Below are 26,532 nucleotides of genomic sequence, written 5' to 3'. Positions count from 1 at the left end.
AAGCTACAGATTTTCCAGACTTCCCCAGAGATGAACATGATAAAACAGACCACGGCATGCACTGCAGAGATAACACATTCTGACAGTCAAAGAGAAGTTTCTATTGCATTCATTAGCAAACCCATACACAAGAATTTATTGGTATTTTATCTCTTAGCAGAGGGAGAAAAAATAACATTACCTTTGACATGTTTAGATACTATGCATGGGAAAAATGACAACTGAAAACATAAACATGTATGCACACATATCTTTGCATTAAGCTACTTTAAACTTAAAAATTAGCTTTTGTTCCCTTTGCAACCCAAATCTAAAACATTCCAACTTAAGCTAAGCGCAGCTATCTTTAAAAAAACAAAGTTAGAATAACTTTTTTTTTTTTTAAAAAAAGTGTCTTCTTAACTATTTCTTCAAACTATTCTTGGTTAAAGCACAGTGACAGCTAGGTGTGGTTCAGTGGGGCAGCACTTGGGGCAGTGTGTACAAAAGGCCTGAGTTTAATATCTAGCATTGATAAGAAACAAAATAAAGTAGCAGTACAAGTCCAGTTAGAATCACTAACCTCTGCAAATTTCAGGTTGCTGTTGATAAAAGACCATTCTAGTAACTGTTGAATTGTAGGAACTCCAAATTTCTCATTTTTTTCCACAAAGATCTGATAGAAGTCGCAGTCTTGGACTTTCTGACCTGCTGATCTGGGAGCACACAGGAAGAAATGCATATAAGCCATTTACCAAATGCCTGAATCGAGTATGAAGCATCTGACAGACCTGAGGACACAGCATCATAATGCTCGTGTCCAGCTTTGGATTGTCCACACACCAGGTGAAAGACAATGATTCGGATGAGATAGTTAAATGTGCTTATGCAGAAGACCTCATAAATTAGTTCTTCTGCCTTCTTTATAAATTATTCAAAAGTTCTCTTGCCATCACAAGAAAAATGTAGAATAATATTCCAGACAAGAAACACTATATGAACAATACTCAGTTCTTCTCCCTCCAAATCTAGAAAGTAGCAGTTACTTTTTTTAAAAAAAATAATTTTTATTTTATGTACACTGGTGTTTTACCACGGATGTCAGGTCACCAGGAACTGATGTTACAGACAGTTGTGAGCACCGCTTTTACTGACTAGAACAAATGCTACAATGCCTCAGTGACGGACTCTTAGACCTTCTAAATCAAACTTCTTTACTTCCTAAAATAAAAGCCCTGGGAGGGAGGAGGGAGGGAGGGAGGGAGGGAGGGAGGGAGGGAGGGAAGATACTTTCCTAGCAAGTCAAAACAGGGCAAGGTGTGACTCCCAGGAACCCTAACAACTATCCTCTAGGCTTTCAGCTACCAGCAGCTCTTTAGATGCTCACCCACCAACTTGACAAACACCAGGTAAATGGTCACGGTGAAACATGAGGGTCCAACATCTCCCTTCCCTTACCAGCTTACTAGTAACCATTAAAACTAACTCTACGGAGAACATTGTTTTTCATCTTTCAGCTTACCGCTTATCTTTTTTAGCCAAGTGTCTGGGTTTAGAATCAGATTATTTAAATGTATGTCTAGATTTCAAGAGTTTTAGAAAAAAAAAACTGTCAGCAGTTTTTAATCACAAAACTTCTGTGATTCAGGGAGCAGCCTATTGTGATCTTCAGCTGCCCCAAGCAAATTATGTCCTGAATTTACAAAACATAAAATCTGGTAACTAGCTACAGCACTCTTGAGAACTCAAAGCTAATAAGAACAGATTATAATTCAAGAAACTAGCAGTTATTCTAGAATAACATTTTAATTGGTTGTTGATGACTACAAAAAATCATAGAAAAAGTCATAGAAAAAAATCATAGAAAAAATTCATAGTTAAAAATAGCATAGAAGAGAAAACAAAAATAATGGAGGTAAAAAAAAATCACACCCAGAAAAATCAAGGATGGCCAGGAGGAGGCATGGCAGCTAGTTAATGGAGGAAGAGATACATAGTGTCCTAACACTGTAGCAGAAAACTGGGAGGAACAACAGCCACTCAAACCTCACTTCCAGGGTCAGGCATGGTGGTGCACACTTTTAATCCCAGCACTCAGGAGACAGAGGCAGGTGGATCTCTGTAAGTTCGAGGCCAGCCTGGTCTACAAAGCAAGTTTCAGGACAGTCAGGGCTATATAGAGAAACCTGTCTCAAAAAATCAAACCAAACCTAAAATGAAAAACAAAACAACAAAAATCACTCCTCAAATCATATGCACAGGCGAGTCCTTTTAACCATAAAGAACAAAGTCTGTCAGTCATAAAAAATGGATACAACTGGAAATAAACATACTAAACAAATTAAATCAGTCCCATAAAGAGAAACAATGTATGTTTTCTCTCATTTATGGTTCCTCGATCTTCTACAGAGAGACAAAAAGCATTAATTTGTATATGACATGAAAGTAGACGTGATGCTGCCTAAGGAACAAAGGAACTATGAGGAGGGAGACATGGAAAGGGACAGAGGGATGGAGGTACAGGGGAAACATACCCAATATACAATATGGGGTTTATGAAAATTTTAGAAAATGATAAAAATAATTAAATAACCCCACGGCTAGTGTTTTAGAAGTTTGGAAACTTACAGAATCATAACCAAGTTGTGAAACTGTACCAAGCCATGCTAGTTGGGTTGTATTTTCCACCAGGGACAATCCAAGGGCACAAGAATACAAATTTGGTAAATTTTAAAAAGTGGATATTGACATTTTACAAACATGAATATAAAAACATTCATGGATTGGTGTGGTTTGGACCATAATAGGTGAGTCCTGAGGTCCTATACTCATTCCAAAATCCTGCAGCTCCATGATGAGTGTGTGAAGCTTGTGACGTCACTGCCCAGCCACAAGGAGCCTGGGTCGCCCTGCCTTGATGCTCCTGTGACTCTTGCTCTGGTCTGACCTTTCTTTGCTTGCTCTGCCCCCAACTCCTTCCTTTTGGGATGAGAACCAACCCTGTGCCACTGTAAGCTGGAAGTACAAAACTTGTTTATTGGTTTTTCAGGAACTCATGGTTAAAAAGAAAGACTATTTTTGAACAGTGTTGGAACATTAAAAATTATGGAAACTTCTGAACTTAGAATGAATGTATTCTGCATTAAAGATGACCAAGAACCTATCGGGACAAAGAGTAGAAAGTAATAGCTTTAAAATCATATGTTTAAGTCGGGTGTGGTGAAGCATGTACTTAATTTGAGCACTCAGGAGACAGAGGCAAGCGGATCTCTGTGAGTTTGAAGTCAGTCTGGTCTACAAAGTGAATTCCAGGACAGCTAGTAGCCAAGACTGTTACACAAAGAAATCCTGTCTCAAAAAACTTGGGGCCTGAGAGAGAGAGAGAGAGAGAGAGAGAGAGAGAGAGAGAGAGAGTTCAGCCATTAAAAAAAAACAACTAAGGCTCATAACCAAAAGTGGTAGGAAATGTCTCAGCTATCAAGAGGTTAAGACAGCACACTGCCCTTACAGAGGACCAAAGCTCAGTCCCCAGAACCCACAACAGGTAGTTCACAACTGCCTGTAACTCCAGCTTAAGGAAATCTGACATCCTCTTCTGGCCTCTGTTGGCACTGAATTCATACACACAATTAAAAATAAAATTAAATGTATTTTTAAATGATATATTTGGGTATCAAGTGGACAATAAGTGGTCTTGTGATGTTAATATTGTTAGCTTGACAGGATCTGGAATCATCTATGAGATAAACCTCTAAACATAACTGTAAAAAAGTTTTCTGATTGGGTTGAGGTGAGAAGATCCACTCTAAATATGGGCAGCAGAATTTCACAAGTTTGGGCCCCAGAATGAGAAGGAGAAAGTGAGCTGAGCACCTGCATTCATCTCCATCTGCTTCCCTTGCAGAAGCAGGGACACCGGCTGAGGTACAGTCCCACTACAACTGCACCAAGATGGACTGTACCTCACACTCTGAGCCTCATGTTTGCTTTATATCCATGTTTGCTTTATATCCATGGGAGGCCTGCCCTCTTCTGAATAGAAATGAAGGAGGAGAGGATGGGGGGAGAGGGAGAAGGTGGGAGGGAAGGACTAGGAAGAGAGGAAGGAGGGGAAACTGTAGTTGGAATGTAAAAATCATTAAAAGAATAAAACAAACCAAAAAATTCACATATTTAATTATTTACTCTTTCTCACTGATTAATCAAATCTGCCTTGTAGCTCAGTGTAAATCTTTTTTTAACTCTATCTTTGAAAACAATGATTGCTTATTTTTCTTTCCTAAAACATAAAATATTCCTTTTTCTATATGCTTGAAGGAATAAAAAAATGTTGTTGATTTTCCATGATTAATTTTTACATGGCTAGACTATAATAAATTCTTTTCTTAAATCTTTGTAGATAATTCTCTGGATTTTCTAGGTACATAGAAAGCGATTACCAACTTGGACTTGCTAATAAGTATGTACACCCCATGATTATGCATCATGCCAGTTCACTAGTTAGAGATTTCTGAAGAGAACCAAACTTTAACTGTGATACTTTCCTTGCTCCCACAATCAGTTTAACCCTGGTTCAAACTGCATTGCTTAGACACAAGAGGAAAGAGAACTCATCAGTGTGGGTTCTTAAGAAAGTAGGCAGCACACTCCTAAGATTTCCACCAGAGAAACCAAGACTGAAATCAAGAGGGGCCCACCATTCAAATGACCTGGGAAGAGCAGACATTTCAAACATCCCACTAAGAACTGTATCGCAGTAAACTCAGGTATTCTTTCAACATGGGGGGAAGGAAGATCTAAACTGAGAATGAAAGAGCTAACTTAAGGCTAACTGTAAGTTATGGGAAGCCAAAATCAATGCTCTCACTGTTTTTTTTTTCTTTTTTTAAATTCAATTAGAATAAGATTCCTTTTAAAAGTTCACTAACTGAACTTTCAAAAATATTAACATGCAATTTCATAAGTAATTGAATTGTGGGCACATCTGTCATTAGGGCAAAAGAACAGGTTCACTTGTGCCCTGGAAGTTAAGTGTAGCTCAGAGAGAGGACAGCAGCTAGTGAAACCCACATCTATGCTAGCAACATTTAGCTACTGGGCAATGGCAGTGTAAAAGAAGGTCTGCTTCTGAAATGCTTCTAGACAGCTTGAGACCTACCTTATTTTTAACAATGGCTCAACCCTTAAAATATCATGAAACAGGATATTTAGAAATTCTTCAGGATCTAGGAGAAAATAAAACAACAACAACAAAAAACCTAAGTGAATCACAGAGAAAATTTAAAAACCATTCTATTCTTTAAGAGAGACATATTAATTAAAAGTTTAGTTATTTCAGGTTCTCCTGACAAGGGAAAACTTATAATAAAACATTACTTTTCCATTTGTTGTCATGATGCGCTATTTAACAGAATATACTCATTCACACACAGTGAAATCATTTTTATGTCTTTTGGGAGGTTCAGTAGAATATACCTGGTATATGCCCTATTTTTTCTTCTATTTTAGTAATAGCCATGTGTATAAATGCCACAGCTGGTTATAGTATACTGTTAACAAACTAATTCAGGAGTTGAATCTGAGCAAATTCTTCAGTTGTGAGCAGACAGAAGTGCCGGCCAACTGCTCCACAGCCCCTTTCAACAGGGAGCACAGTGAGAAACTGAGTGCTGGGGACTCTCCCTATCACAGGAAGAGAAGCAGCTCCGAACAGCCCTGCTGGGGACAAGGACAGCTCTTTACTTGGTCATCTTCTGTAGAGCCAGCCGGCTGGCCTCTTAAAGACTTCTTCCACATCACATCACTTCAGAAGAATCACAAAATCAGGAGAAATATGCATGTCACATAGAAAAGAAACTTTTCATATTTTTGCAGTGCTGGGAATCAAACCCAAGGCCTCTTACATACTCCACCACTGAGTATACTCCTAGCCCTCTCAAATGAATCTAACTTAAATTTAATCCTCTAAACTAAATTGGTATATTTCAGGAAATAATTTAGCATATTACTAGATGATAAACTTTCAAGTTATTTTCAATGCATATATTATAAATTAAAAGGGTCACCTTTTTCTTCAGATGTAAATCCTGATGCAGCAGGAACTTTTTCAAGTATTTTCCTCAGTTTCATAGTTTTTGTGGCACACACATATCCATATCTGTTGATAAAAGTGAATTAACTGACACTGGCACAGTGAGTCATATGGCACATCTTAATAATCAAGTACTTTTCATACAATTGTAACATGTTAAAAAAAACAAGAGACAAGGCATTTATTTTTAAGAAACAACTGTAGGCTTCTTACAGAAGTTTGAAAAGTGAAAGTCTGAGAATCAGAATTGTTTCCAGATACTATTAAACACCTTAAAAATAACTACCATGTACTAATACAATTCTGAACTTTTTATGAAGCCTGGGTGAAGCAATTTTTAAATGGCATTTGCTTATTATATTAAAATACTTATTTTATAAAATAGGATATCCAAATTTGAGAGAGCCCTTCTATTACACAGGATAAGAGACATGGAAAAGGGAACTGATGAGATACTAAAAATCTAAAGTCTGAAATCAAACAGTCAACATAATTATGACATTCTCTTTGTTTGACTATAGGAGACCATGGGCTTACAAGAACAAGTCAGAGACAGCTAATCATACTGTGTACCCGCTTTTTAGAGCGACCATCCACCTACTTGGTAGCTCTTTGCAGTCAGCAAACACTAAACACCTACCACTTGTGTAATGCTATATGTAGGGCACCAAAAATACAAAAGGAGATTAAAGAAACCTAACAACAACAAAAAACCAAATAAACAAAACAGGATCTCTACCTGTGGGTGCTTCCATTACATAATGCGAAACCTCTGTCCAAACAACAGATATGACATTTGCAGACACAAGAAATATATCTCAAATTTCTGAACTACTGATCTTGCCTTAGCCTCTTGAGCTATCAAGTGCTGGGATTACAGGTATATCCCACCATGCCTGACAAGACGCACCTTGGTCTCATAGGCCATGCAACAAGTGTTTTCTATAGACTGGTGACAAAATTAGAATAACTATGATTCTGGACTAGTTGGGCAATCGTATGCAAAAAACGTTTACTGATGGATTGACAGTATTTTAAAAAGAAGGAAGGTTGTGATAATATGCCTTGTAGTTAAGATTTGACCTGTGCTGTTCTAGTGTCATTTACATAGGGAAAGAAAAATCTGAGAGTTTAAAATTTGTGTAAGACAAAATAATTAATATTAAAATCAAAGCACATAATTAAAGGATAAGATGATTAGAAAAGTAAGGCAAACAAGTATCTAGAGAAATTTGTTTCACTTTTAATTTACTTTCTTAGCTATGTGACACAGTACGTCGTTTGGAATACTCCTTATAGTTTCATATTTTGTTATTTTTAAATATATTACGTTAATTTTTATTTTCACTGTTAAGAAAAGTGTACCACAAAGTTTAAATTGATCACAGTTGGACTTTAAATTGCATAGTTTGTTCTCTATGTCCCTGAGCTATCTGTTTCCTGATCACTGGATAATCTAACTCTTCATCACATAAAGGCCTTGTGAAGTCATCACACATCAGCATCATGTATCAAAGTCTTCTTACATGGTCTTCTGCACATTTACAACTACCTTAGTAAAGGAGTAAAAGAAGACCTAAAGAAATTCTTTTAAATAAACAAAACACCATGTCACTTTAATATACCTCACTTGTTTCTAGTGCAATGTCATCTACTAGACAAAGAGGCAAAGGGATAAATTTGTAGTGCATGACTCCAAATGAGTCCCATCATTTTACAGAATGCACTGCCCAGACTAAAACACACATAAACAGAGGACAAAAAACAAAGGTTTTAAAAAGTCAGTATTTCATGAGAACTAACTTCTTTTTTTTTACTACATGAGTACAGAGCATAAATTAATTACTATACAAGAAAACAGTAAACAGAACACCAACTAAAGACAAAACACATGTCTTCTACTTACATTCTCAGAGGATTGACTATTGCTGTCCTCAGTAGCTCCTGGGTCTCACTATAATACTCCACATCATTCTTTTCCTTGGGTCTGAGCAACACAGTATCCAGGACAGAACTAAAAGCAAATAAGCTGCAAAATAAAAGAATATTTTCCTCATGTTATAAAAAGAATAAAATTTGAGAAAGATTCTTAAAGGAGTAGGAAGAGGCAAAGGGATAAAGTGTAGGGAACCACTGGCCTAAGAACTCATGGACAGACCACACAGGCCCTGTGCTCAGTACCCGGAGACCCTGCAGATCCGGACCAGAAACACCAAGACTGCACCATACACGTGAAGGTTGAAAACACGCCAGAGAACATTATGAAAGAAGCTTGTTTACATAAACCAAGAGAGGCCTAGAAATCGGTCACACACACACAGACAACATAGGGAGAAAGTCAGAGACTGGTCAAGACCAGATCAGACTAGTCAGGACAACTTCATTTCATTATCATCAGATAGGCATTTCCTTATAATAACTTGTGAGTGATTAGCAATAAAAATTTGCTGGTATCAAAGAAAATAAATTTAGTTAAAATAAATTTTTATCAGCAAATCTAAGGAATATTATAGTAATGCTTGCTTGTTTGTTTAATCAAAAGTATTCCAGCAACGACAAGACCCACCTTTATTGTGCTCTCTCCTTTAAAATTCTAACTTCCACACTAACTTCCTAACTCTTGTGGCACAGCCTACCGAGTGGCAGATCCACTTCACTGGCAGTGCACAACCCTTACGGCTATAGATGCAATCTTCATAGCCTAATGATCCTTGCTGTTCAACTTGATCCACTTTAGGGAAAACTACACAAAGGAGGGCAACAGTGATCCCATGGAAAGTAATTTTTAATATTAAGAATTTTTATGATCATCTCGAGATTCCAGAACCCACGCAGCACGCAATGCCAATAGCTTGCTGCAGGTTACTTGGCACACGTGCCATCATCTACACTGGAGGCAGATGTCCTCAGAGTATCTGTTCACTCATTATTCACTGCAGTATTTTTATATTAGTGCTTTGGATCTAGGAATAGGATATGAAATTCTTTAGTCACTAAGGACCAAATCTCATGATCTTTCCTAACTCTGTCAGTTTCTCTACTCAAAGGCAACTGGCACCTTCTTCCATATACACACACACACATACCTGTCTCCCCTCTCCCCCACACAGCACTATTTACACTTACTGCAGAAAATAGGAACTTACCTGAATAAAGTTGAGTCCAAGTAACAAGAATTGTAATAGCCCTGGATGCCTTTCTTCTTTCCAATCATTATCTCTAAACCTTCTTTTTCCGTCTTTGGTGGAGTATTTTCTTCTACTACTTCACTTAAGTAGCCTCCAAATACTGAAAAGATAAAAAATAAAAATAATCTTTTAAATCATGACAGTATATATTCATATGCATGTATATATATATATCATTTAAAGTATATTTTGGCATCTTCTGCATTTTTTTACTTTAGTTTACTGATATTTATCTGGACTTATAAAAATTCAATTATTCACTTTCAACATCATTCCTGTCATATAGAGTTTAGAAAATTAAGTCAATTAAGCATCTGTCAAAGAATATTTTGTTACTTGTCCAAAATGTTTCATTTTCAAGTATAAAAAGAAACAAGTTTCCAAAATACTCTTCAACATTAAGAAAAATGTTTTTCATAAAGATGTTTTCCCTATTTCCCCCTGCTTGACTCTCAGTATTGTTAAGGGAAAGGCCAGCATCAGCAAGCTAGTGACAATGAGAAGAATTGTCCTCCATCTGTCAAGCCAACTGCATCCCCAGACTGTATCAGATTTCTTCATAAGGACATCCGAAATGAGGTACTTAAAAAGATGCGGATGGGGAAGTTATTGCTAAAGGGACCACATTTTCATTTCTACCACCCACACTGCCAAAAATTTAATGTCTATAATCAATAAAAGAGAAGAAAAAACACCACCTTTCAGTCTTTAGACCCTAAACACTTTTCCTAACTCTTCTTTCAACATATCTCCTCTTAGGACAACTCTCTTATGCACCAAGTAAGAATCTTTACCAACTTCGAAACTTGATGAACACTGGCAAGTAAATAAAACATTTAAACACTGTCACCCTCAGATGCTAAAATGTAGCAAGAAACAGTCATTCCAGATGGGTAAATAAATTAAAAGTATCCAATTACCTAAAGAATTACACCTTTCAATCTGATTATAAACAGGCTCCAGAAACTCAAACCTAGAGTCCGGTCTGCAGCTCTTCAATTTCACAAACAGAGCCTTCTTCACGTCGCAGGTGAAATAGCGCGTGCCCCTGAACGTGCCATCTGTACAGCCCGCACATTCATCCTCCTGAAAAAGAAAGGTTTTGGTATGTGTTACACCGGGAAGAGCTATGGAGTTTTCACTTTTTCTGAATTTCTCTTTCAAATCTTTTCTGAACAGATCAGCAAGAAGGAAAAGGGACTGACTAACTGGTGCTTTGGCCCTCAGCTGGTGGTTTAAGAAAATAATTCTTTAGCCCTCCGGGAAGTATTTGATGCATTTCCTTTCAAAATACATGCTTAGAACTTCCTTGGTTTACTGAGTTTCCCTGAGCCATTTCAAAAGTATTAAAATCAAGGGGCAGGAGTAGATAAATTACCTAGTTCCTCAACAGCAAGAAGACAAGTGAAAAAAAGTTAAAAACTATATTTAGGCAATAGCTAAATTTATTCAAATTCTCCCTCCTGGTTATGAAATATCACACAATATACTTTTTTTAGAGCCAAAAATAAAACCTTCCCCTCTCCCAAAGACTCCAAACATGATTAATTTTAAAGTCAGTCACATCCCTGAACTGACTGCAATGGGAGGAGGCTAAAGAATAAGAAGGAGAACTGGTCACTGAACTGCTTTCTTTGCTGCATTCTGTTTGTATGTGGAGACTACATGTTCTAGCCTAAAAATCAATCTATTCCTTGATCACAAACAAACATGAGGAATAAGTGGGTGAGAAGCCTTAGCGATGGCAAAGGGTGAAGGTAAGCACTACTATATTTCCTCTACTACTGAATTTTTTTTTTGAGAAAAAAATAACTTCCCAAGAAATTATCTAATAGAGGAAAACCTAGTTTTAAAACCCATGAAGAAAAGTTGTAGATTTCAAGCCAAAATAAATTACCAGTTCCAGCCCAGCTAGCACGTGACGGAGCCCAGGCGGCTGGCCAATCCAACGGATAACCCCATAGAATGGGGGATTCTTTTTCACTTCAGCCAGTGAGCCCACCTCTAGGCCGTATGCATTACCAGAAGAGATGGGCAAAGGTGGACTCTCCTGGACAGGCGTGCTGTTCAGCTCGCCCGTCACAGACTGCACTGACAGTGACAGTGGGCTGTGAGCAATGCTGCCCTTAGTATTGGGCATCTTGGTCAGGCTGAACGGTAGAGAGTGCAATCTGTTCTCGCTGGATAAGGAGTTCATGGAAGGAGGTTGTGGTGGAGGTGATGAATGTCCAAAGTCTGGAGACAGCTCTGTTAGTGATTTTGCAGGGTCTTCTGCAACTATGAAAAATTGTCCTTAATTAGAAAAGGCTGTTCAAGAACATTAAATATGAATGCATCTTCTAAAAACAATACAAAGTTCTAGTCTAACTGATCACATGATCCCTTTGCAAGCCTGCTTGAAAGCACTGTAAACTCATTGGCTCTGAATAATGTTCTTGCTCCTCTTCTCGACCTCCACAGTTTCCTGTCTCAGTAATCTGGCATTGGTCATCTAAGTCTAGTCAGTATCACATGGATTATATTCTTTCCCATAATATGATTAAGTTAGAAATTAGTATGAAGAGATATAAAAATTAAATAATAATTCTAAATAACCTCTGGAAGAACAGTCAGTGCTCTTAATCTCTAGCCATCTCTCCGGCCCAGGATGAATTCTTGAGAGAGGCAGGTCATTTTGCCTATGCTCACAAAACCCCACTCAGTGCGAGAATCAGATGTGGCAAATACCCACTCAGGTCACTTTCTGTGTGAGTATATATGTAACCTATAGTATGCAACTGTAGATTGTACTGTGTGTTTTAGCTTATAACTGAATCCATGTCATAAGCAGTCATCCTAGAGACTTAGAACACTATATTTTCATTTAGTTTACTGAATCTACTGAATACAAAGCACTGTAGAAGCACTAGGAACTTATAGAAAATACAGGCAAAAAACCAAAACCACTTCAGGGACACTTAACCTAACCTAAGAGAGTGAGTGAGTACAGCGGGAGGAAAGGTTTCAGTTTAAGAGGTGAAGAGCAGTCAGCCAGACCATTGAACTGGAGGAACTAGAAGGATTTCCAGGTAATTAACCTACACAGATGAAGGAAATAAATCCATGAAAGGAGAATGATATCTAGGAAACAAGGAAGGTAGTGTGTTTTAAAGAAAATAAGATAGGCAAGTCTTTAAATGAGTCACTTCATTTCTAAAAACAGTTGATCCTAAGCAGATGTATTAAGAGATAAGAACAAACTGCTGGGCATAGTGGTGTACACTTTTAATCTCAACACTCAGGAACCAGAAGCAGGTGAGTCTCTGTGAGTTCGAGGCCGGTCTGGTCAACAGAGCAAGTTCTAGGACAGCAAGGACTTTTTATACAGAGAAACCCTGTCTCGGGTAAAAAAAAAACAAAGCAAAACAAAACCCAGACTACTAACATATTTCAAATGTATCCTCAACCCTAATAACAGTGTAGTTCAAACTATGTTTAATATTTTAGTTCAGCAATATTGTCATATTAGCTATGATCTATTCACTGTTTCCAAAATTAACAAATATTGATGAAAAAGTCATTTCCCCTTACATATTAAACAGAGGGTACCATTATAAAGAGGACTAAAATTATAGATTACCTTCATCAATATCGCATGAATTTTTGGATTTGGTTTGTGGTTGTGAGTCAACAGATGACCCATTTAAGGTATAAAATAATTCAGATCTGCTTTTACTTCCAGGGTCTGAGGTAGATCCTATGGAACAAGAAAAGTTCCTTTTTAAAAAAGCCAATATGTTACAAAAAGAAGTTTTATAATTAAATTAACATATGCATGGTATAACAACTGCTCACACAACTAATATACATATACATAGTATTGTATTGTCTTCGGCTTTAAAAGTTTGGTAATTAGTCAACACAGAAGAGAGTAGGAGTTATAAAATTAATATAAAAGTTAGTCATTTATATTAAAGTTCTAAGAAACCATTCTGGTGGTCAGTGGTGACACGAGCCTTTAATCCCAGCACTTAGTAGAGGCAGGCATATCTGAGTTTGAGGCCATCCTTTTCTATTGAGCAAGTTCCAGGACACTACAGACTATCTAAAGAAATCTGGACAAAAAAAAAATCATTCCATGTAGTCTATTTTTCAATGTCACCTCTACTTTGATGAAATTACTGGCTCACGAATTTCACCTCTATCATTCATACCATATAACAGTGGTTTTCCACCTTCCTAATTCTGCCACCCTTTAATACAATACCTCAAACTGTGGCAAACCCCAACCAGAAAATTGTTTTCGTTGTTACTTTATAACTGCAATTTTGCCACTGTTATGAATTGTAATATAAATATCTTTGTTTTCCAATGGTCTTAAACGACCCCAATAAAAGGGTCATTCAAACCCCGAAGGGGCCACAATCCACAGGATGAAACCCCATTGCAGTCAACAAAAGAACATCCAGCAGTGTTATAGAGCCTAGACATACACAAAGTTCTTTTACCAAGGTTTGTGAAGTGCATTCTATGATGGTCACATGATGTGGGATTCTCCTCCACATGCTGTGAATACCATTGATTAATAAAGAAATTGGCTTGGCCTGATAGAGTAGAACAGAGCTAGGTGGGAAAAACTGAATGCTGGGAGAAAGAAGGGCAGAGTCAGAGAGAAGCCATACAGCCCCACAGGAGATGCCGGAACTTTACCTGGTAAGCCACAGCCTTGTGGCAATACACAGATTAATGGAGATGGGTTAATTTAAGATGAGTTAGCCAGAAATATGCTTAAGCTATTGGCCAAACAGTATTGCAAATAATATGGTTTCTGTGTGATTATTTTTTGGCTGAGCAGCTGGGAACAAACAAGATTTCTCATCAAAAAGTCACACAAAAAAACAAACTGCCAAATGATGCACTTCTCAGAACTTATCCCATTAATAAGTGGCTCATGATTATAATTTCCCTTCATAAACTTCAAATGTGATAATACAAGCTGATGAACAAATTAAGTTAAAAAACATTCAGGTTTTGGGTGGGTATATGGCTCAGGAGTAGAGTCCTATATTAGTTTGTGTAAGATGCCAGATTTGATGCAAGCACCAAAAAAATCAAAAAGTAATATCAGTGTCTGGAACAATACCTGAGTAAAAAAGTACTTACCTAGCTTATAAGGTTCTGCTGACTTTGATCCCCAACATTACAAAAGAAATAATTTATTTTTTTAGATTTACAATATAAACATCTTAGAATTTTATTAACACAATTTCTTGTTCTTTGTAGTTTAGGAGGATGGACCTCCGAGGCTCTGTGCCCTCGTTAGGGATGTGGTGGAATATTCGGTCTGTGCCTGTCAATGACCTGAAAATGCAGCCCACGACCCATATGACCAGTGGTACTTTCCTCCTTTCAGGAGAAGGCCATGATCAGCTCAAGCACCAAGACTAGGAAGCCTGATGACCACAAGAAGACAGATGACTTGGAGTCTAGCATCTCTCATGCACTGCTTGAGCTGGAGATGAACTCAAGATCTCAAGGCACAGCTTGGAAACTCAGTATCACCCACCACAGCCAAGGAAACTGAAGCTGGTGATGGTCAGAAAGCAATCCTTATTTTAGCACCAGTTTCTCAGCAGAAATCTTTCCAGAAAATCCAAGTCTGGCTGGTTCATGAATTAGAGAAAAAGTTTAGTGGCAAGCATGCAGTCTTTACTGCTCAAAGAAGATTCTGCCCAAGCCAACTCAGAAAAGCTGTACAAAAAAATAAGCAAAAGCACCAAAAGCTGCACCCTGGCAGCTGTACATGACACCATCCTTGGGGACTTTTCTTCCCAAGTGAAACTGTGGATACTCCATGTGAATGCATGGCAGTCAGCTCCTAAAGGTTCATTTAGACAAAGCTCAGCAGAACAAGCAGAGCACAGGTCGAAACTTTTTCTGGTGTGTATTAGAAGCTCCCTCCCTCTCTCCCTCCCTCTCTCTCTCTCCCTCTCTCTCTCTCTCTCTCTCTCCCCTCTAGGGTTTTTTGCTGGAACTTGCTCTGTCAACCAGGCTGGCCTCGAACACAGAGATCCACCTGCCTTTGCCTCCTGAGAGCTGGGATTGAAGGCGTGTAACACCTTTCCGGTGTCATGCTCTCTGAAATAGTAAACATACTTTTTAAATATATATGGAAGAAACATAGTTTAGCATAAAAAACAAAGAAATCCTTTCCAACAAAAAAGCACAATCTTTATAGTCTTACAGATTCTCTTTAAAGACTCCACAGTACTGAAAAGTAATTTCTCAGGTGAAAAAAAATCAACACTGTACTTAAAAATATAATTTCTGTAAGAAAATATAATCATCAGTTATCAAAATGCTTTAATTTTTTAAAAGTTAGTCAGATGCAGCCAATTTTATTTGAAGTTTTAAAAAGCTTTAAAGAAAATCTTATTCATAATTTTTGTTACATTTTCCAGGTCAGCATGCCCAGCACAACCCTACACATTACAGTGTTTTACACTCAAGCGTTTATGGAGGGTGCCAAGATAAACATGGACAATTTGTTTACTCTAAAAACCGGAGCCTTTACATGCCCACGTGCCTGGATAACCTCTAACCAATGTGATGTACTAAACTGACTTGATAAAACATTCTCAGCCACCCAAGTATGCTGGATTACTGTATTTCACAGAACACAGCTTGATAAAAACCTGGGTCGGAGACAAATCAGAGTTAGGAATACACACACACACGCACACACACACACACACGCACACGCACACACGCACAAACACTTCTCTTGCTGTTTGTCTGCATCTCTGCACTCCTGTCTCTCATCCCTGGCATGTGATCTGGTCATGCTGGGATTCTCCCTGCCACGGATCCATTTCCCCTGCCCTACTACTCTGATTTGCATAGGTGTTCTGTCCTATGTTGGGTTTCTGTTCTCCCTTACAGCATCTGCTGATCTAGCCCTCGATGGGACCACCTGTGTGCTCGCCTGGCTCCCGCAGCCTACTCCAGATTTTTAAGTTGGTCAGCTGACACAGTTTCCTGGAAAAATTTTGTTCATCTATTAATAAATACATGTAAATAATGTGGTCACAGTATGCTTGCTTTATGCCTGTGTGTGTTTGTGTGCATGTTTTAAAATCTGTAAAACTTGTAACTCCAGATTACAACTGCTCTGAAAAAGTACAAGCGCATAGATAACCACCATTTTGGTTAAGTTCAAAACCTCAGTCCCATCCTTATTAAGGCTACCCACATGCGCTGGTCCCACCAAGGAAATATTCCCCTCCCATATGCTTTGACTTACAATGTATTTCTGTATAATTCCTGTCCTGTTCATAAAAAAACAAGGTTTATAACAACACAGATTAACTGAGATATTAAGGCTGCACCTCTACATTCATGTACAAGAACACATGTTGCTAGCAGTCAGATTTTTTATTTTTATTTTTTTAAAGATTTATTTATTTATTTATTATGTATAGTGCTCTATCTGTCTGTATGTTTGCTGGCCAGAAGAGGGCACCAGATATTACAAATGGTTGTGAGCCACCATGTGGATGCTGGGAATTGAACTCAGGACATCTGGAAGAGCAGTCAGTGCTCTTAACCTCTGAGCCATCTCTCCAGCCACCGGCAGTGAGATTTTTTTAACTTAAGAGTAAACCCCTTGATATTGATTTAAAACACTAAATTGTTTACAATGTTAAAACTTGGTTCTGCCTTCTACAGATCAGGATTATACTCTCTGTCTGAGAACCACAGCTAAAAAAAAAAACTAGATATTCCTTCTAATCTTCTTGCCTCTACTAACATTGGTAAGCTGTAACTGTTTGGGTAAACTATATGTCCAAATTTGACTTATATATGTCTAATTTAGATATCCCTGACAGGTAAAGGTACCCTGATCCTCAGGTGCCTTTACAGATCTGAGAATATGCTGCTTAGGATGTGGATAAACTGGGTCATTCATATATTTCCAGTGGTTATATGACACCATACAATCATGCTGTAAAACAGTGTAGCTATTTCTCTAAAATCTTACTGTAAATAGTGGTACCCTGTGTGGGTAGATCAAGTTGCTTTCAGAAGCCACAGTCTCAGCTGGTGGTGGGGTTTCATACCTACTCGCCACTCCCTACAGGCTGGGATTTTCTCTGGACTGAAGCTGCACAGCTTGTGAACACATCATCACAATTCCTGTAAGATTATATATACAACTGCCCTGCTGCATCCAGAAAATTCTGTTTTCTTGAAGTTGGCCTCTACCTCTGGCTCTTAAGAACTTTCTGCCCTCTCTTCTGCAAAGTCCCTGACCCTTGGTGGGAGGAGTGCAAATGTACGTGCCCACTTAAGGCTGCAGACTCCACAGTCTCTTATTCTTTGCACCTGAACCAGTTGAAGGTCTCTGTGTTGACATCTTCTGCAGGAAGAAGCTTTTCTTAGGGTTGAGATGTACTGGTCTATGGCTATATTATCAATTATATCAATTATATTGCTACAAAACTGTTACCTTTTTTAAAGGTTATAAACTATGAAGACATGCAACACAAAGAAAAAAGTGATCGGGACGGATGCAAAAAGAAATTATGCGTTTGGGATCAGCCTCAGGAGGAAAGGGTCCCACTAAGTGACTTCCTTTTCGAATTTCTGTGAATGTGCACATACTGTGTAGTCTGAGTTGTTGTTGATAGTTGCATTATACTCTTAAGCTTCACAATGACAGACACAGCTCAATGCATTACTTTAAATGCATGACTCAAAGAAATGCATGCTTTGGGAGTGTCACAAATTGGCATACTTCATCACAACTTTACAAACCTAGATGTGCTGTCTCAGCAGCTTTAATGCTTTGGACTATCAGAAACAGCAGTGCAAAGAGGGACACTTTAACAGCGGGGTGAAGCAAACGTTTCCAGATACCAACAGGAAGAAATATTTCACTGGGGAGAATTCTTCCCAAATCTCACCAACTGTTCAGCTGCTCCAAAAACAATCTTTCCTACGTGCTAGAAATGTTAATATTGTCCCACAAATGGATGTAATTGGGCAAGAAAAAAATAAATAAACTAAGGAACTAAAGGAGACACTGTCACGCTTTTTCCCCTCAAGAAAAGAATGTTAATGATACAAAATATAGATGAAGGCTTATTCAAATGTACCAAATTAATTTTCATTTAAATAATTTTACTTTTTAAAAGTCTATTTGCAAGCTTAATTTTGTTGGCAAATACGTGTAATTTATGTGTATAAAAGCAGTATCGTTCTCAATTATCTACTATTCAAGGTTTACGAATATCAATAGCTATGAATGAGAAAAAGCATTCTCTTCCTTTCTTACCACTGCTCTAAACCAGCAATAACATCAAGGACAAGCAGGAATCTTGAAGATCTTGACAAGGGACTCCCAAGTCATGAAACTCATGTTTTGTTTTGTTTTTTGTTATTTTAATTCTATACCAGTGTTGAAATTATTAAGATATTTATAAGGTGGGTACTGCTAAAAAAAGTTTCCTTAAAAGATTACAGTCCAATTCCAAAACAGTTTTACTTTTCTTTTTTCTATTTATTATGTGCTACTGCAGAATCTAAGACAATTTAAAGTTCAAACAAATTTAGAGTTGGAATATAAATATATATTAGTCACATAAATACATATATAAAGAAAGAAAGCTGGGAACACATCAATCTTTAATTTACAGAAGACTGAAAACACACAACCAAATCTGCATCCCTGAGCTTCACAGCTCAGGAATCTTCTTCCTTCTTATTAAATATTTTATTTATTTATTATGTATACAATATTCTGTCTGTGTGTTTGCCTGCAGGCCAGAAGAGAGCATCAGATCTCAGTTTTGATGGTTGTGAGCCACCATGTGGTTGTTGGGAATTGAAATCAGGACCTTTAGAAGAGTAGGCAGTGCTCTTAACCACTGAGCCATCTCTCCAGCCCCTCTTCTTCCTTCTTGCATGGTTATACTAACAATGATTTTCCCAATCCCACAACATACTTCATTCAGCTATAAAATGCAATACCCAAAACAATGCAATTAAGATATCTAAAAATTGACAATTACATTCACACAAAAATGTCGCACGTTTTAAGGTTTCAAAAGCACCATTGGACAGTTCCCTGAAAAGAAATCCTTTAAAAAAATCCAAATATACTTGTTTGCTAACTAAAGTGGAATTTGTGGGATATTGTGAAATCAGTGAGATATTACTATAGAAAAGCAGTATTACCCTGAATTGGCTCCTGTGAAAAAAACTCATAAATAAAAGAAAGAATTTCCAGAGCTTCTTCCCAGCCATTCAGCAAGTTAGTATTATAAAATCAGCATAACTCTCCAACTTTTTGAAAAGGCCTTCTTAATTCAGCTCCCAAATAATTTCTTGTGTGTGCTGCTCAAATGTCTCCTGCAGAGGTCTGTGGGAGCACATGAATGTGACAGGGCAGCCCCCCATCTTCTTTACCCCTTGTTTGACCATTCTCCGGCTTCATCACCATCTTACTGGCCACAGATTCTGTTCATTTAATATATATCTCAACTAATTAAATGAAAGTTCTACATAGGAATTACTTTACTTTAAAAATTTTTAGTTAATTTATCACTCTGTGTGTGTGTGTGTCCGCACACGCACCCATGTGCCATAGCATGCATGCATAGATCAGATGATAATCTGCAGGAGTCATTCTCTCCTCCTACCACCTGAGTTCCAGGAATCAGTCTTGAGGGCAAGTGCCCTTACCCACTGAGCCATCTTGCTAGCCCTAATCATCACTTTTGTTCAGTGCTGAGACTGGAACTTACAGCTTCACTCAAGTACTCTAACCATGGAGCTACCGTCTCAACCCCAAGAATGCTTATGTGCTTTGCCTCCTAAATATCCACATCTAAAGAAGTCTACGTGAGGGCTTTCTACTATCTGAATTAATGGTGCTTTTACACTGCTGTATTTTAAACAATAAGCACTATTGTAACATTAAAAAAAAGCATTTTAATTCACAAACATCCCAAACTGTGCTGTCTATAAAGCATGGATGAAAAGTAAACACAACTAATTAAAATAAGGACACATATGTTTTCCCTGAATATAAACAATTTATTTCCAAAAAGTAAGAAAGGGAATTAGAAGTGGGAGACCCAGGAGGAGTTGGGGGGTAATATAATCAAAATACAATATATGCATGTATGAAAATTCTCAATAACAAATATATCTTAAAAGAAATCAAAAGTAAAGTGTGTCAGACTTTCTCAGAGCAGAACTGAAGTAAAGCTGACATATGAACCTCATGCCTCCTGCTACAAAACTAAAAGCTGCGTGGGAAGCATGTTCAAACTGTAGAACAGTTTATGACTTGACATCAACAGGCAGACAGGAAGGGTAGAATGCAGTTAGGAGCCTTCAGTTTCTGTTTTTATGAAATAAGGAATTCAGAGCCTAAAATAAGCTATAGAAATAAATTCAAAAGCATTCTGTTGTCAACCTTACCAATAATGGGAAAACACTAGAAGAGAAAATACAGTGTGTTGCTCACTTATAATTCTTGTTACGGTAAAATCATCTTTTATAGAACCAGAAACGAAATACATCTCCATCTCCATGGAAATAATATTCCCCAGTATGTGACACTAAGAAATAGAGGATTATGCAGATGTTCACAATGCAAGAGTACTCGTAGGATATGGGATTTGTTGGGGACTAAAGAGAACACAGGTTCATAATCAGATGAGTTTTGGACTTTGGTTCTGCCACTCACTTTCATCATAGATAATTTAAGCCCCAGGATTTTTATTTTGTTTTGCTTTTGTTGCTTTTGTTGTTTATTCTGCTTTATATGTTCTTAATATTTATTTATTTATTTTATGTATATGACTGTTCTATCTGCATGTATGACTTTATGCCAAAAGAGGGCATCAGATCCCACTACAGATGGCTGTAAGTTACCATGAGAATTGGACTTAGGACCTCTGGAAAAGCAATCAGTGTCATAACTACTGAGCAATCTCTCCAACATCCCTGTTTTGTATTTTTAATCAGCAATATATATATTAAGACCTATCTTATAAATCTGTTCAGGACATAGAGATAGCATAAACCATCTAATTCCAGGCCCGGCACATCCCTGGTTATGGCTTGTGGACAGCCCTATTTCTGAATGCCTCCATTGACTTCAATGCACTAGCCTATCACTGGGAATTCTAACAGCAGTGGTTGGTGTTACTACCATTGTCAATCACCTCTTAGCAGCCAAAGAAAATATTATTTGAGGCAAAACAAAAGGTTCTTAAGGTTTTTTTTGGGGGGGGGGTGTTTTTTGTTTTTCATTTTTGGGTGGTGTTTTAATTTCATTTGTTTTTTAAGTTCAGGGGCTGTGCTGTAGCTCAATGGTAAAGTGTTTTACCACTGTACCAATTATACCAATGGAAAACACTCTGTGTTACATACCCAGCAGTGTGTGTGTGTGTGTGTGTGTGTGTGCAAGTGCCTTTACCCACTGAGCCATCTTGTTTGCCCTAATTATTATTTTGTAATAAATAATATATGTAGTAAAATACTAAGAATAACAGATATAATAAAACTATGTAATAGTTTCTGACTACAGTTATGAAGCATGATCTACCATAATACCATCTTAAAACAAAAAGAACTTGGAGGGGGAGAATGATGAAAGAGTTGTCTCGATGAGGGTGCACTTCGGGGTCAGGAAGAAACCTCATGTCAGCTAAATTCAAGGAATTCACTAGGATGATCCCAGAGAAGACTCCTAGCAACAGTAGAGAGGGTCCCTGAACTGGACATTTCTTATATTCAGATTGATGACTACCTTAATTGTCATTAGAGCGTCTTCATCCAGTAACTGATGGAAACAGATGCAGAGAACCATACCAAAGCACTGGGTCAAACTCCAAGTATCCTGTTGAAGAAAGGGAGGAACCCACAGAAACAACTAACCTGGGCTCATAGGAGCTCACAGACTCTGGACCAATAGTGAAGGATCCTGCATGGACTGACCTAAGCCCTCTTCATATGTGTGACAGTTGTGTAGCTTGATCTACTTGTGGGACTCCTAACACTGGGATCCTTAACTCTTAAGCTAAGTTTTGGGAACCTATTCATCATATTGGATTGCCTTGCCCAGTCTTAATAGAAAGGGAGGAGCTTAGTCCTACCTCAACTTGATATGCCATACTCTAACACCCATGGGAGGCCTGCCCCTCTCTGAACAGAAACAAAGGGGAGGCAACCAGGGCCAGGGGCGGGGGGGAACAAGAGGAGAGGAGGGAGGGGAAACTGAGATCAGGATGTAAAATAAATGAAAAAAATAATTAAAAACAACAAAAAAGGAACTTCAGCCATTATTTAATACGAATCCTGAATCCTCTGTGGAGTTTAAATGAGATAATAAATTTTTTTAAAAGCTTCTAGCTTCATCTCTTACTCCAAGAAACAGCATTTATTTTTTTTGTATTTTTGAACCTTCCAATTACAAGACAGGATTTCTTTCTCTATTAGAATGTCTAGGAGAAGACAATGTAAGAGATACTGTATAAACTTCACTATACTTACATACTTTTAGAAATAACCTTTATTGCCTTGTTTCGGGAGAAAAGAAAGGTTAGTCTATATAACGACAATTCTACAATATAAAGCCAACTTCAAAAGATCCATCTTTAGTATATATTTGCATTCTCATGACAAAATACATGTTAAAAACTATCTTCTGAATACATAAAGGAGACATACCTGGAATGATATCATTGATGTGCAGAAGAATTGTACTTTCAACACTTGCAAAGCTACAAAGTTGTACTCCATCAAACCTTCCATCCCAGTTACCAATAGGGTTATCCTTGAAATGCCAAAAAAGTAAACCTTTATATACCTTTGTCAATAAATATAAATGTGAACACCAACATTTCTTTCAAAAGTATTATCTAAGATATCTTTCATAGAAAAATGTTAACTTTTGCACAAAAGAAAGGCTGTATTAGAAATATCTGCTAAAGTAACAACGTTTTACAATAAAAATAATAACAATCAACTTACAGCAAACACACAAAATAATGAATCAAAAGCCTTTTTCATACTTTAGTCTGCAGTAATAACACCAGCTGAGGTTTAAAGAGACATTGTCTGCAAAAGAAAATTTACTAGGATTGCATTATTTTACCCAGAAACCTACCCTTAAAGTTAATCACACATCTGCATCCCCTGGGCACTTTGCTCACTGTATTACTGTGTGTCTTTTTATAAACAGAAGAGCAGTTAACTTCAGAATTCTCTTGTTATCTGTGGGTATACAAGACTTTCCTCAAAAAATGGGGAAAGTCTTGATTTTCTAAGTTATTCTCTACTGTGTCACCAGCACAGGAGTTATTCGTGAGGCACAAGCAGATGGTCATGAAACAACTGCCCTGAGAACCAGTGAGGAATGTTAGCTTGTCCCTGGAAGCAGACAGCCATGAGTAAAGTTAGGATCGACGAACTTTCTTATCAAGAAGTCTAACGGGACTGTTTGGAACTGATGCTCGCATAAATCAAACAATGGACAGAACTTGTGTGGAGCTGGCAGGCAAGTCTCAAGACAGCCTGCCTGGGCTAAATAAGATGACCTCCTAGGTCACCAATAAGAAGGGAGAGGACCCAAACAGTTCCTGTAACATCTAAAGCCTGGCCCAAGAAACCTATAGCAAGGAAAGACTAAGTCCAAAAACTAATGGCCTTCTTTCTCCAACATTCTCTCTACCCAGTCTACAACTCCTCTGAAACACTAAACTCTCATTTAGAGAATTCTTGTTCTTAATTAATAACGATTCTGAGAGACCAACGGGTCTTACTCTGGCTCTAATTTCACATAGCGAGAGTCTGGCAAATTCTTATTTTGTACCTAACTAATGAGCCATCTTACACAATTTCTAAGTACAAGGCAACAGAAACACACTGGAACATTCATACCCAACCATCTCTGTAGAGCATTTATGAATAAATAAAAATGATTATTAAAAATATTCACTGTGTGAGTCTGCTGCTCATAATCCTCTCCCAACACACCCTGGTAAGAACAATTATGAAGGCATCTCCTTTATCCATAATGAACTTTTGACTATACTTTCAGTCTATGATAAAAATGTTCTCAACTTCTTTCTCCTCATTCTCTTAGGGCCACGTTAATTCACTATGTGCACTGGAATGCATCCATTGGTATCAAGTATGGTTATTCAGTAATAAAATGAGTGACACAAACAAAAGGAGTCAAATTATACCATATGACCTCACTTCTCAGGTACCTACAGCAGGCAAACACCCAGTCTGTAGTTACCAGGCATGGGCAAACTGGGCAGAATTTATTTAATAGAAACAGAGCACACAGTACAGGATGATGAAAAAGTTCTGTAGACAGACAGTGGAGAGGCCATGATGAGAATATGCCAAATGATTTGAACTGTTAGTGTAACCATGGTTACACTGGAACCTTTCTTATACACAGTTTGCCGCAATAAGAAACCAGTTTTTAGACAGTGAAAATCCTGTGGGAATACTCTGTCAACTCAAAAAGCAGTATGGTTCTTTTCCGGAGTATTTTCTATTAATAACTTTCTATATTCATTATTATGAGAAAATTAATTAAACTTTAGCAAATATACAAAAAAAGTATCAAAAGTATTTTTAAATTAAAGAAAAATACAGTATCATACAATATATTTGGACTTAGAGAAATGTCAGTTTGTTTTATTGTTTTGGTTTGATTTTTGGTTTTGTCTACTGGTCAGTTAAAATAAGGAGAATTTAAAGACTGAGAGTATTAGCCCAGTTTATTAAAACACGAAAAAAATGTGGGAAACATTGTTTCTGCTCACATTCCTAATGTAATGTTCCTGTACCAAAGACAAACTGGAATAAGTTCTTTAAAATACTGTAAATTAGTCCATTTTAAGAATACAAAGTGTTCAATTTATTCCTAAATTGATAATAAAATTAACATATATTTACAATAATAAAACTCAAAAAATCCTTACCATGTCCACACCAACAAAATATCCTAGACTCTCTTTTTCTGGCAAAACATCACAGAATATTATTGTTCCAGATTCTACACTTTCTCCGACCTTCAGCGATACTCTGGAGTTTATTTCCAAAGGGGGAGGTTCAGCCTGCATTGTATCCATCGGGACTACAAAATCACTTTCCAATCCATTGTCATCGTCGTCTATGGGCTCCAGCTTGTCCAATGCCACACACACGCCACAATCTTCATCACACTGAAAAATCTGTTTCCCTTGATATACCCCATCAGTGAAACCTTGGCCACAAGGTTCTTCCTAGTTTTCAAAGTTTTTTTAAAAAAGAGATATGAAAAGATTATCCATTAAAGGGATTTCAGGAAATTACTTTGGAAAAACTCTAAATTCTATCCATAATATGAAATATGACTAGAGCTGTTGTTGGGTTTAGGGTGTTTAAAGAATAAAGAAGCTGTATCTGATGATGAAACTAACTCATAATTTCAGATCATAATTCTTTTGAGAAAGAGTGAGGATTAAATTTACAACATAGTTCTACCACGACTTTTGTCATGAACAGGCATTCAACTTTAACCAAACAGCAGCATCAGCTCCATTTACTGAGAACAAACTGTAACCATCTACAGCTATCCACCATACAACTACTATAAGTCATGTGTGCTCTAAGCACTTCACAGATGAGGAACAGGTCAGGAGAACTTGATGTAGGTTAAGTAGCTGGCAACCCTGCTAGTACATACCATAGCTGGCAGTCACAGCCTAATTATTTCACTACTTGAAAAGCCAAATCAAGAAGCAAGTAAAGCACGACCTCTCTCTACTCCTGAGAGTGTCCAAATGTGAACCAATAGTCAGTTTGGAATATAGAATTCTTAGATCTGTTGCCAAGGCACTTAAGTTCCAAGGCAGTTTATACATTCCGGGGATAAGCATGAGCAAACTGAAATTGCTGCAACACACTTCAAAAATTTTACCTCTAAACTGTTATACTTAGTAGCATACACTAAGAACTGGGAATCTGGTGGGCACTATCACAAGAGAGTTCACAATTTTTTAAGTGTTTATAATTACAATTGGCAGTGTTAACTTTTAATATAGGTAACTTAAAAGCTTCTAAAATATGAAGTCCAGAATAATGACTTGTAAGTTTCTACCGTAAGAGATAATTTTTTAAAGTTTTCAAGAATTGTCTTTATATCCTCTCAATTTATCATTAAATAAATTTGGGGGCTGAACTATAGCTCAGAGGCAGAGGGTCCTGAGGTCCATT

The 26,532-nt window shown here is 37.4% G+C and overlaps 3 protein-coding genes and 1 long non-coding RNA gene across 4 annotated transcripts in view; 1 reads left to right on the top strand and 3 right to left on the bottom strand.

Annotated features, from left to right (window-relative positions):
• Positions 1–26,532, bottom strand: part of Nek1 (NIMA related kinase 1) — a 554,120-nt gene that overhangs the window by 151,119 nt on the left and 376,469 nt on the right. The window lies entirely within an intron of this gene.
• Positions 1–26,532, bottom strand: part of LOC121462254 (ubiquitin carboxyl-terminal hydrolase CYLD-like) — a 36,462-nt gene that overhangs the window by 4,206 nt on the left and 5,724 nt on the right. Inside the window, exons 2-11 of the mRNA XM_041673756.1 lie at positions 25,257–25,559; positions 22,984–23,089; positions 12,878–12,994; positions 11,156–11,535; positions 10,179–10,344; positions 9,217–9,358; positions 7,977–8,099; positions 6,045–6,136; positions 5,138–5,204; positions 563–695 (exon numbers count right to left, since the gene is read on the bottom strand). Of these exons, the coding sequence (XP_041529690.1) occupies positions 563–695; positions 5,138–5,204; positions 6,045–6,136; positions 7,977–8,099; positions 9,217–9,358; positions 10,179–10,344; positions 11,156–11,535; positions 12,878–12,994; positions 22,984–23,089; positions 25,257–25,559 (1,629 nt within the window). The remainder of the gene's footprint in view (positions 1–562; positions 696–5,137; positions 5,205–6,044; positions 6,137–7,976; positions 8,100–9,216; positions 9,359–10,178; positions 10,345–11,155; positions 11,536–12,877; positions 12,995–22,983; positions 23,090–25,256; positions 25,560–26,532) is intronic.
• Positions 597–10,345, top strand: LOC121462262. The gene is made up of 3 exons (XR_005976292.1): positions 597–825; positions 9,715–9,837; positions 10,215–10,345. It is a non-coding gene; the product is annotated as an uncharacterized LOC121462262 (long non-coding RNA).
• Positions 25,457–26,532, bottom strand: part of LOC121462253 (serine/threonine-protein kinase Nek1-like) — a 127,851-nt gene continuing 126,775 nt past the window's right edge. The window contains 1 exon segment of the mRNA XM_041673755.1: positions 25,457–25,559. The gene's annotated coding sequence lies outside the window, so the exon portion shown is untranslated.

The sequence above is a fragment of the Microtus oregoni genome, unplaced genomic scaffold, assembly GCF_018167655.1.
Source record: "Microtus oregoni isolate MIOR12 unplaced genomic scaffold, Mior012 000024F_ref0000369, whole genome shotgun sequence".
Classification (NCBI taxonomy): Eukaryota; Metazoa; Chordata; class Mammalia; order Rodentia; family Cricetidae; genus Microtus; species Microtus oregoni.
Note: the sequence above shows the minus strand (reverse complement) of the source record. Positions and strands in the feature narration are given on the sequence as shown.